The sequence below is a fragment of the Pteropus alecto genome, unplaced genomic scaffold (genome assembly GCF_000325575.1).
Source record: "Pteropus alecto unplaced genomic scaffold, ASM32557v1 scaffold22, whole genome shotgun sequence".
In the NCBI taxonomy this organism is placed as follows: domain Eukaryota; kingdom Metazoa; phylum Chordata; class Mammalia; order Chiroptera; family Pteropodidae; genus Pteropus; species Pteropus alecto.
In genome coordinates this window covers 1216198-1235417 of record NW_006434839.1, presented here as the reverse complement: position 1 = coordinate 1235417, position 19220 = coordinate 1216198, and the positions used below count along the sequence as shown (strand labels likewise).

Below are 19220 nucleotides of genomic sequence, written 5' to 3'. Positions count from 1 at the left end.
GTTGCCCCAGCCCCACAATTTCGCGCTTAAATATTCGTGTGTCTGGCTCTACTAGTTTCATTAGAACTGTAAATCCTTTCAAGTTTAAGACCACATTTTTGTTCTTTCCTGCCCTCCACATTTGTACATTATACCTTGCAGGTGAATTTCCATGACTGAGTTGCCTTTTTGTTACATGTCATTTAAGTATATGATGTCGGGAATACCAGAAAAGAAACAGGAAGTCAAAAGTGACAAACATACGATACGTTTAGTAGGAGACATGGGTGACAAACCTCCTGTTTGTTCCTGAAATGTTCTCATGGATGACAATGACCATAGATACTATTAATAAATTCCTCTCTTTAGTGATTATCTAACTGTTCTAAATCTGTGTTTTCAGAATCTGATTACTTTTCCGTTTTATCTCAGATGGTTCTAAGTTGAGGAAATCAATTCGAATAAACTTTGTATTAAATTTAAGGTGATCGCCACCCCAAGCTACTTTTCTCTTAGCAGCTGGAAAACCCTCTTAGGAGGGAACCCTTTCTTTCTCCCTCTGAGGAAGAGTGGTCATGGGGTGCTGCCTTCCCAAAGGTGGGTGTCTCCTCTGTTCTGAATTCCCTCTCCTCTTACTTTTTCAGAAACTGTGTCCCCCGGTTATTCCCTCCCCCTCAGATGTTTGCCTCTTTCCGCTGTTCTAATTCTCCGCTTCCTAACACGAATTTGGCTGCTTCTGTGTGACAAAAGGAAGTCAGTTCACCCTATAGCCTCCTCTCGCTGCTTTTCCTGTTTATGTCCTTCCTTTAATTACGATCTTGAGCGAATATAATGTTTCTTAATCTCATAAGAAATCTGAGTTGAGTAAACTCAACTCACTGTGGTCTTACATAAACTCCTTAACCCGCTGCAAACCTGAGACTTGAGTTGCAGCTAAGGAAAAATTCTAGAGACTAGAAACGAGGACAAGGAGGAATCATCTGGAACTGCAGGTTGGAATTTGGTAGGCATGAGAACCTAGTTAATTATATAATCTCTGGCCACATTTCAGAAATAGTATGGCTAGCTAGAACAGGAACAAATTACAATATTTGCAGATTTGGCAGCAAAATGTTAAGGTCTAATTTAGCAAGAGTGAAAACAGAGTAGAAATTATAATGTACCAGAATTATTTTTTATAAACAGTATGTCTTTCTGAAGTATTCAGAAAAAGTTTATTTTTTAAAGCAAAAAATAGACAATGGTAAGAAAACCAGGGAGGCAGTGGATTTTGTTAGCTAGTCAGTGAAATTGGCATAACTCGTTTTTCCCGTCGTTGCTTTGTACTCGAATTCTGTCGTCTTGGCCCAGACCTGCTCCCCACCGTCTAAGACTCAAAATCTCGCCCTTTTCGGTGCTTTCTTACTCTCGTTGTTTTTGTCTCTCTTCTTCAATCCAGATGTCATAGCACGAGCCCCGTTTGTCCCTATTCTGACTCCTCACACCTTGTCTTCTGTACTACTTAGTTCTGCTTCATCCTACTCTTTAGAGCCTATGGAGGAGATGTTTTGGAGTTAGATGTTAAATTCCAGACTCGTAATTTATTAACAATGAGACTGACTTGTCTTTCTGAATCTTGGTTTTCTAATCTATTAAAATAAGGATATTTAATACTTACTAGGTTTCTGAGAACTAAGAATAATGTATGTGAAAATGGCAAATACTAGATCTTTAGCAAATATTACATTTTTTTTCCTGTGCCAGTTGATGCCGTTTAATTATCATACAACGTAGCAAAGAAGAGGAGGCAAATAGAATATTTGGTTTATATATATATATAAAGATATGAAGATAAATTGGTATCACAAAGATTCTTCATGAATGAGCTGTAGTAATAAGTTGAAGTAGAAAAAGATTATACTCTGAAAACTAAAGACGAATGGATTAAACTTCTCTTTTGACAGACTATGGTCTTACGCGTTGTGTGTTTGTAATAAACGTAGCCATATCTTATGGAGAAAAGTTACCTCTAGTAGGTGAAGCAGAGTTTTTTATTACAATACAAAATTCAGCTGATTAAATGTACACTTTCATGTTGTCGTTTATGGTGTTTTTGTTAATATGAAATCACGAAAGAACGTTTTTTGTTTTTCTCCCCGAGTAGATACTGTATCTGTTGGAAGTAAATTCTTTTGGAATGAATGAATATATGTGATCACTAACTGAATAAAAGGACATTTAGTTAAAACGTTTCTTTCTTCCTTTTTTAGGTGTTTGGCAATCAGCTCATCCCTCCCAATGCGCACGTGAAGAAGGCAACGGTCTTCCTCAACCCCGCAGCGTGCAAAGGGTGGGTGACGTGCTCCGTGTTGGTGGTGGTTCGTCAGACACTCAGCTTTTCTAAGGGGAAAAGGTCACAGGCTATCAGGCAGCTGGTCAGATTGTGAGGAGTCAGAAGAACTGGGTTCAGCCCTCTTCTGGCACTAACATTCACTTGTAACGTAGAAGTAACGGTTCATGAGATACGACCGTAAAGCTAACTGATGCTTAGCAGACTTGTCCAATTGAAGTTTAATCGTCATTCCAGAATTAACTCGAATAAGTCTTATCTGATGGCAGTAGCCCCCTTGGGAACACCTGCCGCTGTGATGTGAGTTATTAGGCCTTCTCTGTTACAAGGTGTTCAGAGATGGCCGAGAGGACGCTGTGGGCCTGTGAGGTCAGAGACGTTCTTTCTAGAAGGAGTGAGCCTTAAGCCAGGCCTTGGAGGCCATCAGAGGGAGGACACTCAGTTTTCTGACAGAAGAAATGGTCATGGGGCAGGGGCCTTGACACAAGAGTGACAAGTTATGGCCCTTGGTGTGTCACAGGACAGTCAGTAAACTGGTCGGGGTGTCCCGAAAGGGTCATGTGAGGGAATTGTGGGAATTAAAGTGTAAAAGGTAGTTGAGACCTTGGCTGATAATCATGCGTCCATGTCCATTTATTGTAACAAAATCACCCACGGGATGTTGAAAGGAGGGGAGGCGTGTGTGTGTACTGGGCAAGGGCTGTGTCGGAACTCTGTCCTTTTTAAAAATAAATGTATTGGGATAACATGGGTTAATAACGTTGTATACGTTTCAGGTGTATAATTCTGTAATACATCAGCTGTATGTTGCAGCATGCGCTCACCACCCCAAATCAAATCTCCTTCGTCACCATGTATTTGACCCGCTTTACCCTCTTCATCCTCCCTTCCCCCTGGGAATCACCATACTGTTGTCTCTGAATATGCACTTGTTTGTTTGTTTGTTTGTTGCTTTTTATTTTATATCTTTCATTTGAGTTCTTGTCCTTCTTCATCTGACTTATTTTACTTAGCTTGATGCTCTTGGGATTCATCCATGTTGTTGCAAATGACACCATATCATTATTTTTTAAGGCTGAGTAGTAGTCCTTTGCATACATGTACAACATCTTGTTTATCCAATCACCTGTCAAAGGACACCAGTTGTTTCCATGTCTTGGCCACTGTGAGTAATGCTGCAATGAATGTAGGGGTGCATATATCTTTACGAATAAAATCTTTCAAATTTTTGGGTGATTACCGAGAAGAAAGATTTGCTGGGTCACATGGTAGCTCTAAATTTTTTGAGGAGCCTCCACACTGTTTTCCATGGGGCTGTTTACATTCCCACCAGCAGTGCATGAGGGTTCCGTTTTGTCCATATCCTTTCCAACACTTTTTATTTCTTATTGATAATAGCCATTCTAACAGTGCGGATGGTATTTCATTGTGGCTTATAATTAGTGAAGTTAGTGTCTTTTCATGTCTGTTGGCCATCTGTATGTCTTCTTGGGAAATGTGTCTGTTAGGGCCTCTGCCTTTTCTTTTTTAGCATTTTATTTTATTATTAATTTCAAGTTTATAATACATTGGTTAGACATTTATATAGTTTATGAAACGGTCCCCCTGATTATCTTCCCTCTGGCTCTACACATAGCCATTGCGTTACTGCTGACTGCATTCACTATGCCATGCTCCCCATCCCTGTGACCATCTATCAACTCTGCTTTTTTATAAATTGGATTTTTTCTTAAGTTCTATGAGTTCTTTATATAATTTGGATATTAGCTTATTGGAGGTATAGTTTGCAAATTTCTTGTTCTATTCAGTTGGTTGCCTTTTTGTTCTGTTAATGTTTTCTCTTGCTGTGCAGAAGCTTTTTATTTTGATGTAGTCCCGTTCATTTACTTTTTGCTTTTACTTCCCTAGCCTTTGGGGTCAAGTTCACAAAAAACCCACTGATACCAAGGTCTATAATTTTAGTACCTATGTTTTCTCCTGTGTCTTTTATTGTTTCAGGTCTTATATTCAAGTCTTTAATTCATTTTGAGTTAATTTTTGTGTATGGTGTCGGAGAGTCACCTAGTTTCATGTCACGTGTTTTGCATGTGGCTTTCCAATTTTCCCAACACTTATTGAAGGGGCTTTCTTTTCTCCATTGTATGTTTTTGGCTTCTTTGTTGAAAATTAGTTGCCTTTATACATGTGACTTTATTTCTGGACTCTCAATTCTGTTCCATTGGTCTGTGTGTATATCTTTCAGCCAATATCATTCCGTTTTGGTTATTGTAGTTTAGTTTTGTAGTGTAATTGAAGTCAGGGAGTGTGGTACTTCTTTCTGGCTTTGTTCTTTTTTCTTAGAATTACTTTGGCTAGGTAGGGTCTTTTGTGGTTCCATACAAATTGTAGGATTAGTTGTTCTAATTCTGAGAAGAATGCCGTTGGTATTTTAATAGGGATTACATTTAATCTGCATATTTCTTTAGGTAGTTAAGGATATCTTACAAATATTAATCCTTCCAGTCAATGAGCAAGGTGTATCCTTCCATTTATTTGTATCTTGTTCAATTTTTTCTTTAACGTCTTATAGTTTTCAGAGTACATGTCTTTCATCTCTTTGGTTATATTTATTGCTAGGTATTTTATACTTTTTGATGCAATTGTAAATGGGACTGTTAATTTTTTTTTTTTAATTTTTATTGGTGTACAGGAATGCAACAGATTTCTGTAAATTGATTCTGTATCCTGTAATTTTGCTAGTTATTTATTAGTTCTAATAGGGTTTTTTTGGTAGAGTCTTTAGAGTTTTCTATATATAGTACCATGTCATCTGCAAATGATGAGAGTTTTACTTTTCCAGTTTGGACACCTTTCATTTCTTTGTCTTGTCTGTGGCTAGGACTTCTAATACTATGTCAAATGGAAGTGATAATAAGTGGGCATCCTTGTCTTGTTCCTGATCTTAGAGGAAAGGCTTTCGGCTTCTCAAATAAGTTTCTCTAGTCGTTTCTTGGGACTGAGTGTGGCTCCTCAGATACGAGGACAAGTCATGCCTTATTTCTTTTTAATTCAGCAGTTTAAAATATTTATGTACAGATCGTTTAAATTGGCTCCATTACTCCGCCTAATTGAATCCCATTTGCCAGGGTTTGTTAACACCATTTCCCTCTCCCATAAACACACCAGTGATAATGCCTATTGATCATTCTTGTTAAATATCAGTATTAACACCAACAAGTGAATAGGTCCTAACACAACACAAGAACTCTGTAGGCTTCAGAGTTTAAAGGATTATTTCCGTATACTCTTTTGCGCTCTGTAATACTGCAGGAACTACTTAACTTAGATCATCTGTGAAATGGAAGATGTAACAGTACATACCTTATGAAATCACCATATGGAATAGGCGCCTCTAGGATTAAATGAGATAATGCCTCTGAAGTGTTTGGCATTATTTCTATTTCATAGTAAGCATGGAGTGAAAGACCTACAAGCTGCTGTTTTTGTTATTATCGACCTGTCTAGGTTCAAGACATTCTCTGCTTTACCCTCCCACCCTTCCCAGAGGCACTGCACCTCTCTTTCTGCCTGCTTTAACTGATTTAGGTGCTATTCCTTTAGAGACCTAGTGAGTTAGCAACTTGCTAATTCTGATGAAGAAAAATATATGGCAATTTGTTTAAGCTGTAATCAGTCATTTTGAGTTTCTAAGAGACATTTACATTTAAAATATTAAACTATTTTTTAGAGCAGTTTTAGGTTCTGTTTACACTTTTACTGATAAATGTATTTGCATTTTTAAAGATGGATTCTTGTTTAAAGGTATATCATTACCTAAAAGGGAGGCTAAGGAAGGCTTTCTCTCAAGTCATCATCCCCTTTAGCAAGGTGAATCTGCACAGTTCTAGGAAGCAGCCACTCTGAAATGCTCCAGCATCTCCTTTTAACGCTTTCACGATTTAATTGCACTATTTTTGTCATCTTGACTCTGCCCGACATATAATTTATAATTTATTATGTAGCTATTTTATTATGTACTGGTTTAAAACTACATAAGAGCTTTAAGAAAGAAGATAACTGTGTTTAGCATTAATAAATAATACATTAAGGAGTAGTGTGTGTGTGTGTGAGAGAGAGAGAGAGAGAGAGAGAGAGAGAGAGAGAGAGAGAACCTGGAAATTGCTACAAGTATATAAAGTTTTTATTTATCTCCGGTGCTATATCACCCTTAATTGTGTAATAAATATTGTATTTCTTACTGGTAACACTTGTTTTTCAGTCTTTTGGACAGAACATTCGAAGGAAAAAGTCTTCACTTTTTGTGAGAGAGAGAGAGAGAGAGAGAGAGAGAGAGAGAGAACGAACCTGGAAATTGCTACAAGTATATAAAGTTGTTATTTATCTATCACCCTTACTTGTGTAATAAATATTGTATTTCTTACTGGTAACACTTGTTTTTCAGTCTTTTGGACAGAACATTCGAAGGAAAAAGTCTTCACTTTTAGAGGTTTTCTGTACCCATGGCATCACATAAAGGCATGAATAAATGCCCAAATGTTCAAGTTTTATTTCTTTAACTTAGGGGAGCTTACAGATTTGTCCTAAGTGGTTAACTAGCAGATTGAGACTTCTCCAGAGTTTGGCTTCTCAGGGTTAGATCTGATTCATTTTCAACCGATCCTTTCTTACCAGTCTCCTAATGAACGTGCCCCCGGAGGGAGAGATGTTTGCAGCGTCACCAGCTCAGTGCAACAGTAAAGCTGAGCGGGCGAGGGGTTTCCATTGAGCCCTTCGTGTTCGTTCTAATGAGCATTCAGAGCAGTGGAAAAGGTCGGGTATTTAATTTGCTTATCACCTACTCAGGTATGCCCTTGGTTTGAGAGATTCTTCTGAATGGTTCTTGGGAACATTTATCCAAACCTCTCCATTTCCATTTAAATTCATGATAAGAAATGTTTCATGTTTTGCCATCGGTGGTTATTCTAACTTTTAGCGTAGAGAATGTTGAATTTTGTCTGTGTGTAATTATACATGCTCCTCATTGGCAATCTTTGCATCTCTTTCTAGAATAAAATATTTTCAAGAAAATCAAACTGTATATCAGTGGTAAAAAAAAATCTGAAAGACTAAGTAAATATGGATGTAAAAGTTAGATATTTGGCTAGTTGATTTGAAAATACTAGTTGTTTCTGATGTGATCATTGAAAATATTTGGGTAAAAGACAGGTCAACTGATTGATATATTTAACATTTATTCAAATTTGAGGCAATGCCATTGGGGACATTTTGCAACTTCTGCATCCCTTGATTCCTAGGGGACATTTTGCAACTTCTGCATCCCTTGATTCCTAGGCTGTGTTTTTGAAACCTGACCTGAATTGGACAAGAGTCACTATCAGAATGATATGTGTGATACTTTTAAAACACAAAATCTTCTAAGGGCTGTTTAACTGTTTCTATTATATTACAAGACATCACAAACATGTGATTTCCTTTTCCTCGGAATTTACATGTGTACATTTGGGTGGGTTTATTCATTTACTCATTTGTGCGTTAATTCACCAGATACTTATTAAGTATCTTTTACCTGTGCCAGACCTACTCCTAGAGGCTAGGAGATTCAGATTAATAAGATTTGGTATCTGTTTTTGCAAGGCTTCAAATCTAGTCCCGAAGACTGTCTTGCAAATCACTCATCATTCTGCGATATGAAAGTTCCTGAGGGAGAGGTGTACAAAATCCGAGGCAACGCAGAGGAGGGCACGGCTTTGCCTGGGAGTTTGGGACAAGCTGCTAATTCTCCTATAGTTCTGTTGATAATTTCCGACTTTCCTCTATCCTAGCAGAAATTCTGACTTCCTGTAAACAATGTTGCTCTTTCTCCAGGGAGACCACTACAAGTTTAAAACTCAAGAAATGGAGCTAGCCCCAGGACTCAAAATTGTTAAAAATAATGTATTTCTTCTCCCCAAATTGTGTCCGCTGAGCTAGAATTAAGCATTGTTCTGTTTGGTTCAATCTGTTCCCTCGGGCCGTATGAAAAAAGGTTAGAGTGAATACCTTCTCCACCACTGGAAAATAAACAAGTTCCTTGAGAACTCATTACACTGTACTTAAGTTACAGCTATCCTTGTCTGCTTTGTCGTGTTGTATCCCTGCTTCATATACCTGTCTAGCACATACGGGATGCTCAATAAATACTGAATGACCCTGAGCAGAGCCCCATCTGGTGTACATTCTTCCTCTAGAGGAAGTAGACTGTGAGCTGTAAGCATCCCAAACAGATAAGAGCTTCGTGTATGAGACAAAGGGTAAACTCTCAGAGGCCCCAGAGTGAGCGAGTCTGTGTTTCTGTCCGTGGAAACTCATGGCTCATTGTTAAACTTCCTATACCGAAGAAAGAAAGGAAACTGTGTTCCTTAGTCTATCTTTGTTCTACACAAGAAAAGATGTTTTCTGTTCTTCATGTGCACTTGTGTTAAAATATTTGTAATTTCTCCTTTTTTACAGCAAAGCAAGGACTCTGTTTGAAAAAAATGCTGCCCCAATTTTGCATTTGTCTGGCATGGATGTGACTATCGTTAAGGTGAGAACTGCTCCACTGTTGATTTTGGCCAAAGTGCCCCCTTACAACATAGCCTCTTCTCTTCGCAGAAATCACTTTTCACTTAAGAAGACAGGAACAGAGAAATCAGTGGTGTGTACTTGTTCTGATAATTAAAGCAATTGTGTTTTTTTCAAAGCATTGTCAGCTTTTCATTTTCAGAATAGGATTAGGTGGAGGCATGAACTTGATTCTTTTCATTGGAAGATAGGATGTGGAATTATTGTTTCTTGGAAGATGAGAATTATGATAGCTGTAAGAATTCTTTTTCCGAGGGGGGGAAAAAAAAAACTTCAAGTTTGAGTAATTAATTTAATTTCTTGGTAGTTCTGCTGACAGGTAAACATTTTTTCTCTGTTGAGGAATTTTAAATGGTAAAGATTGAGAACTTGCGAGATTTAGGTAAAAATAAATTAGTTGTGCTGTCTCGGAAGATGCTTCGGGACTCCACTTTGCTGACTTTTGGGTGATGCGTGTGCGGTGTGGAATAGCGTATTTAATGAAAACCGCTGCCACCCCCCCATCTGCAAGTCTGTGGCTTACCTATTTTTAACATTAGATCCTAGAGACTAAAAGCTCATTTCATGCAATTTCTCATGGAATATTGAACTGTTTCCCAACTCGTTTGAGACTTGGTCTTCCAGTCATCTATCTGCCTTGAGGGAGGGGAGGAAGGTACTTAAAAGAAAAAAACTAACGCTTATGTAAGAACCTGTAATGTATGTCAGGGACTGTCTGCATACGACGGGTCCTGGAATGGATACGCAGGACTGAGACTTGTTCCTGGAGTGTTCGGTTGAACTCTGGAGTGAGACGCGCTGGGCTTGCAGCTTTCTCTGAGGGGATTGTGTTTTTATCTTAAATTTCTTTAACGGCTCTAGAAGTACTCAAGTTCTGTTTCTCCTTTAGGTAATTTTGATAACGTAAATTTTTTCAAGGAATTTGTTCATTTCATCTAAGTTTTCAAATTAATTGGCATCAAGTTGTTCATAGTATCTTCTTTTAAACTTTTAAATTTCTGTAACATTTGTAATATCTCATTTTTAAGCTTAATATTATTTGTCCCTTTTTTTTTCCTCAATAGCCTTGTGAGAGGTTTTCCAATTAATCCTTTCCAAGAAGCAGTTTTTGGCTTGTTAATCTTCTCATTTATATTTATTTCATTAATTTCTGGTCTGTCTTTATTTCCTTCATTCTACTTTCTTTGGATTTTTTCCTGCTGTTCTTTTACAACATTTTAATGTGAATGCTTATGTCCTTAATTTTTACCATTCTATATGAATTTAAAACTATATATTTTACTCTGCTGCTTCAGCTGCAGCCTAGAAGTTTTGATGTTTAATATTTTCATCTCCAAGTATTTTCTAATTTCCATAGTGATTTCGGTTTGACCTATCAGTTATTTAGGCATGTTTTAAAATATCCAAATTTAAAGATTTTCCAATTATTTATGTTAATGATTTCTGATTTTATTGTGTGTGGTAAAAGAGTGTGTAGTCTGTATAACTCGTATTTTAACATTTATTGAGACTTGTTTTATGGCCTAGCGTGTTCGTTTTCGTAAATGTTCCACGTATGCCTAAAAAGAATATCAGTTGTCAGGCGTCGCATTCTGTATATGTCCATTAAATCACATCTGTCGTGTGGCTCAAGTATTCTGTGTCCTTACTGATTTTTTATTTTTTAACTATGGATTATTCAGAGAGTGAGAGGTATTAAAAATCTCCCACTGTAATTGCGGACTTGTCCATTTCTCTATGTAGTTTCATCCATTTTTGCTGTTAAGATTTGAGACTGTTAGTAGATGCACGCACGTTTAGATGAATTCACGTTTCTCGCATTTCGACTCCGTCACAGAGCGCCTCTCTTTAGCACTAATCCTGCCTTCCCCATAGTCTACCTTATCTAGTATTGTTAGTAACTGCACTAGCTTACTTGGGTTAGTTGTTGCCTGGTGTAATTTTTACATCTTTCACCCTTTTGTATTCTTATATTTTAGATTCATCATTGGTAAAGGTGTGAAAACAGGATATTTCAAAAATCAGTCTTTTTTTCCTTTGTCTTTTGACCGGACTATTTAATCCAGGGTTTATTATACTTGTTGATATATTTAGGCTTATTTCTATATTAGGAATCTTTTGCTATATAACAAACTGCCTTACTGTTTTTCTGCTTACGATTCTCTTGGTCAGCAGTCCGGACGCGCTGGTGTCACCTGGGCCCCTCAGTGGCTTGTCTTTTCGTGACTTGATAGCTCATTTCTTTTTATCTCTGGATAATATTCCATTGTATAGATGTACAGCTGTTTATCTGTTTACCTGTTAAAGGACATTTTGGTTGTTTCTAGTTTGGGCAATTATGAATAAAGCTGCTGTAAATATTCTTGTGCAGGTTTATTTTTGGACATAATTTTTCAGCTCACTCAGGTAAATACCTAAGAGCGCAGTTAGTCTTCTCTATGAGTAGTTAGCTTTGTAAGAAACCACCCAGCTGCCTTTCAAAGTGACTGTACCATTTTACATTCCCACCAGCAACAAATAAAATTTTTATTCTGTGTCCTTACTGATTTTTTATTTTTTAACTATGGATTATTCAGAGAGTGAGAGGTATTAAAAATCTCCCACTGTAATTGCGGACTTGTCCATTTCTCTATGTAGTTTCATCCATTTTTGCTGTTAAGATTTGAGACTGTTAGTAGACGCACTCACGTTTAGATTAATTCACGTTTAGATTAATTCATGTTTCTCGCATTTCGATTCCGTCACAGAGCGCCTCTCTTTAGCACTAATCCTGCCTTCGCCATAGTCTGCCTTATCTAGTATTGTTAGTAACTGCACTAGTTTACTTGGGTTAGTTGTTGCGTGGTGTCATTTTTACATCTTTCACCCTTTTGTATTCTTATATTTTAGATGCATCATTGGTAAAGGTGTGAAAACAGGATATTTCTTTGTATATCGAGCAGAAGTTTTTAATTTTGAGGAAGTTCCACTTATCAATTTTTGTCTCATAGATCTTGCTTTTGGTTGATTTACCATTACCAAACCCAGGATCTCCTAGATCCCTTCCCGTATTTTCCAGAAATTTTATAGTTTTTTATTTTACAGTTGGGTTTATAACCCATTTTGAGTTAATTTTTGTTAAAGTATAGGTCAGCGTGTCAATTCATCTTTTTGCATCATTAGGCCCCCCTTTTTATCTTTAGTCTTTTGGTGCATTTGGAATTTTCATCGTAAGATCAGAGCCTCAAATGTCTTATCTCTATTAACATAATCTTTTAAATTGTGGTCTGCTAAATCTCTCCGGATCTTTTTGCATTTTAGTTGTGTCCTCTGAACTTATTCCATTGATTTTATGTCTTGCGAGTATTCATTGCGTGCCTACTCCGCAGTAAGCCGTGGGCTCGGTATTGGGGTGCAGTCAGAACCACTGGCCTGCTAGAGCTTCATCAGCTCTGTAACAGTGTCGTGAGGCAGCTGTGATTATCCCCTTCTCTGACACACAATTTCATTGATGAGGAAATCGAGATCCTGAGAATTTCATAAGGCCAGTCAGCTGAAAAGTCGCAGAATCGAGACTTAATCTAGGTCTCCTGGGCTCTCAAATCTGTGCTTTTTTTTTTTTTTTTTTTCATTACATTTGCTTCTCCTTATTTGCCTTTACACTTGACTTCCTGCTTGCAGATGAAAGGCCCTGGGTAGATGATGTCATAGAATCTGAACTGGACCGAGTCCTTTGACAAGCTCACTGTAACTGAGACAAGTAAGCAGCTGACTGTGGTTTCTGAGGTCTCTTCCAGTTCTAAAAGTATAAAACTATGAAAACCATATATAGAGTTGCTTTCTTAGCTGTTTAGTTTTTCACATCTATCAAGTATGTAGTATTTAAGACAAGACTCAATGTAAAACTTTAACGAAAATAACCTGCATTTTGAAACCTTTCACCTGTGGCCCTAGGATGATAAATGTACCAAAGGCTTCCTTTGTATTTCAGACAGATTATGAGGGCCAAGCGAAGAAACTCCTAGAACTGATGGACAGCACAGATGTCATCATCGTTGCTGGAGGAGATGGGACATTGCAGGAGGTATGGCTGTTTTCCTGTTTGAAACCAGTTTGAAAGTGAAGAAGATGGAAATTAGACCTTAGAGAAATGGCATAAAGTGGTTATAATCTAAGGAAATTATTTCTTTGTAATCCATTTTTTGAGGATCGTTTCTCCTGAAATACGTACAGCATTACGTTTTCCTCATGCACTTTTATTTCATTGGTTCGTCGAAACTCTATACCTAGCACATAAATGGGTTTTTGTTATCAAATTTAAGTGTGATAAAATCAAATAAAACAGGAGACGAATGGTGGTGTGTAGGACGAGCTTTTGATATTTTGAAGATTCTTATGAAGTAGCCCTGTTTGTTATGAAATCAGTTTCAGTTATGAGGAACGTTTCTTATAAACTTAAAGATTCCCTTAAAAAATGCATCTGTCCATTCTCACATCATTTCCATCACATGTATACGTATGTATGTATGTATGTACGTATGTAATCTCCTAATAGTACATGTAGGAGCAGAGGCCTCCGTGTTCAAATGTATGCATCGGCCTGTGTCCTTAAATTCCATATCCGTAGTGCTCACTCTGGTCCATTCAGGACAGTACATCCCCCTGGAAGTGCCCTTTTTTCCAGGGCAAGACTAGCCCTCCATAATATATTAGAAACCCCTAAAGAGCCTGGTGCAGGCGCCAGCCCCCCTCCTGCCCCCCGCCCACTAGTCATTCTGTCCTGTGCACCACGACCCCATCCGTGCCTCACCTCCGACTGCCTTTGCCTCTGTCTCGTGGGACAGAACCACCAGTGTTGAGGGATCGGGAGCTACCCACAGACTGAGAGGAGTCCTGTGTTTGACTTAGAAATTATGTGAGCCTTGGTAAGCTGCTTCTGAAAAGGCTGTGCTAATGGTTTTTATGGCTTTTTCATGAAGTGTGAAGAATACTAATAGCATGCCAACCAAAGAATGAGGTAGACCTCAGACAGCCCCACTTAGTCCTAAAATGCAGTGAAGGAGGAGACGAAGGGAGAAGAGGGGCGTCAGCCTTTACTTTACAAAATATTTTTAAGAAAGATACCAAATTGTGTATTTGGTACAATCCAGTCATAAAAACATGCCTTGGCGATAAAAGAATTGGAGAGAAATGTATCAAAATACAAACAACTGTTTAATGATGAGTATCCTCCTGCATGGTGGGTTTATGAGAAAGAAGTTTTTCTTCAAGTATTTTTCAGTTTTTACAAGACATGTACTATATTTTACTATCCCTCATGTCTTTACATTCATCATTGAGAAACATCGATGAAGAGCAGACCTCCCCGAGAATAGCAAAGGGTTATTTTCCCTTACATGTGCACTTCTTTGTAGCAAACCAGGGTCTTTGGTATAATTGATGTGAACAGCATATTAATACCCATTTATGAAACTTAAAACATAATTTTGCTAATATAATGTGGAGGTTTTATATTCTTTTATCTTAGCCCTCATTGTACTATTGACCTTAAGTCAATAATAAAAGTTAATTTAACTCTGATCCTGTTGGAAAATACTATGTGTTTTAAGAGCTGAGACATCTTTTGACATAGTTTCTAGGAAGAAATAAGGAAAGTGTGTGGTCCATGAAAATCGAATCCAATTCTTTTATGATAAAGGAAACACATGTTATTTATAATAATTTTTAAAAATATTTGTAGGTTATTACTGGAGTTCTTCGAAGAGCAGATGAGGTAAGCTTTTAAGAAGAGTCATTTCATTTTGGCTTTCACCTTTCTGTTCTTTTTCTCTCTCTTAATTTTACCTTTTCTCCTCGTTTTATATTTTAAGGCAGGCACAAGTTGTGCTTCCTTGGTTTTTAGAAAGTCAAGCCCTAGGATACTTTTATTAACTCACGGTCGACTTTTCCGGTTTGGTAATCCAGTAGCTTTTACCAGGTGTTGTTTTTAAAATATAAAAATTTTCTATAGAATCTTTTACCAAGCGTTGTTTTTAAAATATAAAAATTTTCTGTACGATCTTTTTGAAAGGGTGCTTTCATAAAGAAATCGAAGTGTGTTTATATACTAAAAGCCCATACTGATGTTAAAATGAATGAACTAGATTTATAAATGTCTACATGGTTATTCTAAAAATATTCAGTAAAAAAGTCAGGTTGCCAAAGTATGTTACGCATTTCTGCAAAGATTTAAAATTTGGAAAACGAGCATCCTCTTAATGGATGTCGAAAATAATGTAGTAAAAGAATAACAATGTGGATGGAAAGACATCCTCACGCCAACCTCAGGGTAATGGCTTCCTCTGGGAGGGGCGAGAGAAGAATTGGGTGGGCAGTGACTTCAATGTATCTGTCATTTCATTGCTTAAAACATCTGAAGCAAATATGGCAAAATATAACGTTTGTTATATCTGGGGTCTGGGTGTATGAGTGTTTGTGACACTATTTTAAACACTTTTCCACAATAGTTTCAAATATTTTATAAACAATATCAACAAGAAAGACTTTTCCTAGTCCCTGTGCTGATGGCAGATTGTCCTCAAAATAGTCTCTGGTACCTCACAGTGTCTCTCTATTTGTGGAATTTAATTAAATCTTCGGCCTTGCCATTACCTTCCGATGCCTGAACGTGCTTATTCTCTTTGCTTATTTGTACTTGAGGTAATTTATAAAGCACTTTTCACCTGTCATTACTTAATGTACACATGTTAGCTATTTTTAGCTGAATTTTGTCTGCGACTTTTTCAAATAGTGAAATAATAGTCTCTGCCACAATAGTGCATTTATCTATTATCTTTTACACCCTCATTTTCTTAACCAAATGTCTTTCAATCAGTTGCCATTAATGAAAACCCAAATATTTCTTCCAAACTCCAATTCATGTTGCATTCATGGACTGCCTCCCTTTAGGAACTGCTCAGTTCGTGTTACCTGGTCACTGGTCTAGGACATGGTAAGGGAGTCGGGAAGGCAGGCCCAGGGTCACTTACAGTTACTCGTCATAGTAGACACATCTCTGCCCCTCTGTTAGCCTAATTTTCCCACCATAACACTAAAACCTGCCTCTGCTTTTTCCCCCAGGCGACCTTCAGTAAGATTCCCATCGGATTTATCCCTCTGGGACAGACCAGTAGTTTGAGTCATACCCTCTTTGCCGAAAGTGGAAACAAAGTCCAGTAGGTCGTCAGCGTGGGATGGTAGCATTTGTGGGTGAGCGAGTCTGGGAATGGAAGACTCACATGTGTGATAAAATATTTGTTTTATGTGTTGACGGCCTGAGACTTCAGATCGTTAAGAGGGACCTAGGTCAGGGTTTAGCCTTTCAGTTCGCTGGGAAGTTTCTCTGTTGGGTTGTGGGACCCTGGTGATCTAACATGAGGTCTCCAGGTCAGGTGTGGAGATGAACTGATGTCCTTCTGTCAGCTGTGAAGAGAACCGCCCTGATTCAAACTGTTTTATGCTTTTACAGTGTAAGATTCTTTAGTGAAGGACAGATTTGCACTGATTTGTTTGGTTAAATAGTCACAATGACACATAGGTTCCTTGTGAAGACTGAACTGGTAGCCTTGGCATCATTATGTTGATAATATAAGTAGTTGTAATTTTAGGAGTCATCTTATATCTTTGAATAGTTCGCTCTCTCTATTTATATATTTTGCATAAAGGCCTCAGTCTATATGTCAAACACGAGGCATAAATGTATACGTGCGCCACGCCTTCTTTAAAATGTTTTTCATTCTTCCAGCCTTAATCTAATGAGGAGTATTCAACCTTCACCAATTATCCCGAAGCCCAAAGTGACATTTCACTTTGCCATGCTTTTTATTCCCAGTTTAGAATTTCTGAGGGGCAGTAGATATGACAACAATGAATCACTCAAACAGTTTTGCTTATCCACAAGGAATCCTGTCTGGTTTGAGTCTTGGTTCCTTCAGAGAGCTAGTCCCTCCGTTCGCGTCAGCAGATAGCGTTGGAACTGCTGAGCCCGCGTTCCCGGCCGTGTCAGTGATCGGGGTAGACCATGTTCCTGGAGAAAGCCAGTTTACACATAGTGCGGCCACCCTCAAGGTCTTAGGTAGCCTTCAGTTTTGGAGGGGCTCATTTTCCCCTGTAGTTAGCTAATGTTGTTGCTGCTTCTATTTCTAATTTAAAGATTTATAAACCTTAATTTATAGGCATACCCCAGAGGTCTTAGGTAATTAAGCAAGTCTGCTCTGGGGTCAGAATTTTGTAGACCTCTTAATATGGCAGAGGCTTAAGGCTATTTGAAAGAACAGGGCTTTGCTTTTTGCACTGTTGTCAAGATTTTTTGGTACCATAATTAGTATGGAAGAAAAAGGAATCTTGGATTTGGAATGTTGCAGCTAAATAATCATAAAAAATAGCTATTCCGTCCTATGGTGCTGCTTTATTTAGAGCTTGCAATTATTACTGGAGAATGATAAATTTAAGGTTGCATTTTAGCTGTCTTCTGCCAAGTGATTATTGAAAAGAATTAATATAAATATAAAAAAGCTTTTTCATTTGCAAGATTTGTTTTCAAGGTCTGTCTCGCAGATGCACTTCCTAACCTTTTAGTGTGCTAGCTACTACTCAGAGTAAGTACAGTGCTTTAGGATCCCTTCTCAGCTTGCTTCAGAATTAACATATTTGTAGCAGGTTCAGCTAAACTTGTGATCGTGCTTCTTGCTTTCTCCTAAATTGAATCTCATTTTCTAAACTGCTACCTCCTTCCCAGATAGCAGCATCTGTGTTGGAAGGAAAAAATGGGATAAAGACATTTTGATAGAGAAATATGAAAAAGTAAAATAGGCCGTTTCTTACGTTCCAACCTGCTTCCTAAAGAACCCAGAATGTAATCCAAGCATTTACATTAACATGTATCTTGGAAAGTATTTTTGATTGCACCTGTTAGAAACACCGACCCAGGTGGACATGATGCCTGACTTAAGTGTTTGCGTTTTAAGCCTGATCACACCGGTGGGGAGGATTGTCGAGCACACAGGTATCAGGTGTGGGACTGCCCTGTGGGAATCCCTAGTTATCTCTTAGGTACGCCCAGAGCAGCCTCACAGGTGAAGAGAGTGCACCTTTGGAGTTAGACCTGACATCGGATTTCGTATTGTACCGTGCTTGCTCTGCTACGGCGGGGATTTTCTTTACTCTCTCTGTCTGTTTCCCCACCGATATTTCTCAAATGCACAATGATAGTGCTTATCTCAGAAGATTGTGAAAGAGCCAAAATAAGGACTCGTTAAGTAAACATGTAATCATGCTTGGTAAACTACCTGAATTGTTGAAGACTTTACGTATAATTGTTGAAAATTTATTTAGGATGGAACATAGTAAATAACAAAGAGGATGGCTATACAATTACTGACTCCAAAGTAAAACAAATATAAACAAATAAAGAAGATAACCCTCTATTCTCTTGCCTTTTCACCTAGAAAAGTACTAAAAAATATATCTTATAGGTATTCCAGTCAAATACCATGGACAGGTGACTTTTTCTGCCAGATTCCCATTCATTGGGACTGCAGATTGGAATAGGCAAGGAGGTTCCATATTAGGAAACTTGAATGGAAATTAGTTTCTAAGTGACTCCTGTCTTGTACCTCTACTTAAACTCCAGACATGATAAATCTTTTACTTCGTTGCTAATGATAATTACTATATTTATTTTTCTAAAATGTAACCACATAACAACAATAAAGGCAATAGGATACCAACATTGCTAAACTTTTATAAAAACATGAAATACTTAGGGATAAATCTAAGAAAATATGTGTAAGATTTATATGCTGAAAACTATAAAAACACTGAAGGGAGAAATTGAGACTATCTAAATAAATAGAGAGAGATCTGTGTTCACGGGATTTAAGGCTCAATATTTAGATGTCACTTCTCTCCAAATTGATCTATATTCAACACAATTTCAGAGTTCCAGAAGACTTTTTATAGAAATTGACTAAAATTTATGTGGAAAAATAAAGAACAGGAATAGCTAGAATAATTCTGAAAAAGAATAACAAACTTTTGAGGACTTGCCCTACCAATTCCAGCCACAGTGATCGAGACAGTGTGGTACTGGTAAAAGGAGACACAGATCGATAGGAGAAAGTGTCCAGAATTAGGCCCACACATATGTGGATGCTCGATTTTTCAACAAAGGCCCCAAGGCAATTCAGTGGAGAAGGGACAGTTTTTTTTTTTTTCCAACAAAATGGTGCTGGAACAATTAGACAACCACATGTAAGAAAATGAATCACAACCCTTACTTCATAGTATGTAT

At 37.7% G+C, this 19220-nt stretch overlaps 1 protein-coding gene across 3 annotated transcripts in view; it reads left to right on the top strand.

Annotated features, from left to right (window-relative positions):
* Positions 1-19220, top strand: part of AGK (acylglycerol kinase) — a 76544-nt gene that overhangs the window by 29032 nt on the left and 28292 nt on the right. For all 3 annotated transcript variants that reach the window (XM_015588333.2, XM_025045909.1, XM_015588334.2), the window contains 5 exons: positions 2229-2308; positions 8798-8873; positions 12882-12974; positions 14631-14663; positions 16010-16104. In XM_015588333.2, the coding sequence (XP_015443819.1) occupies positions 2229-2308; positions 8798-8873; positions 12882-12974; positions 14631-14663; positions 16010-16104 (377 nt within the window). The remainder of the gene's footprint in view (positions 1-2228; positions 2309-8797; positions 8874-12881; positions 12975-14630; positions 14664-16009; positions 16105-19220) is intronic.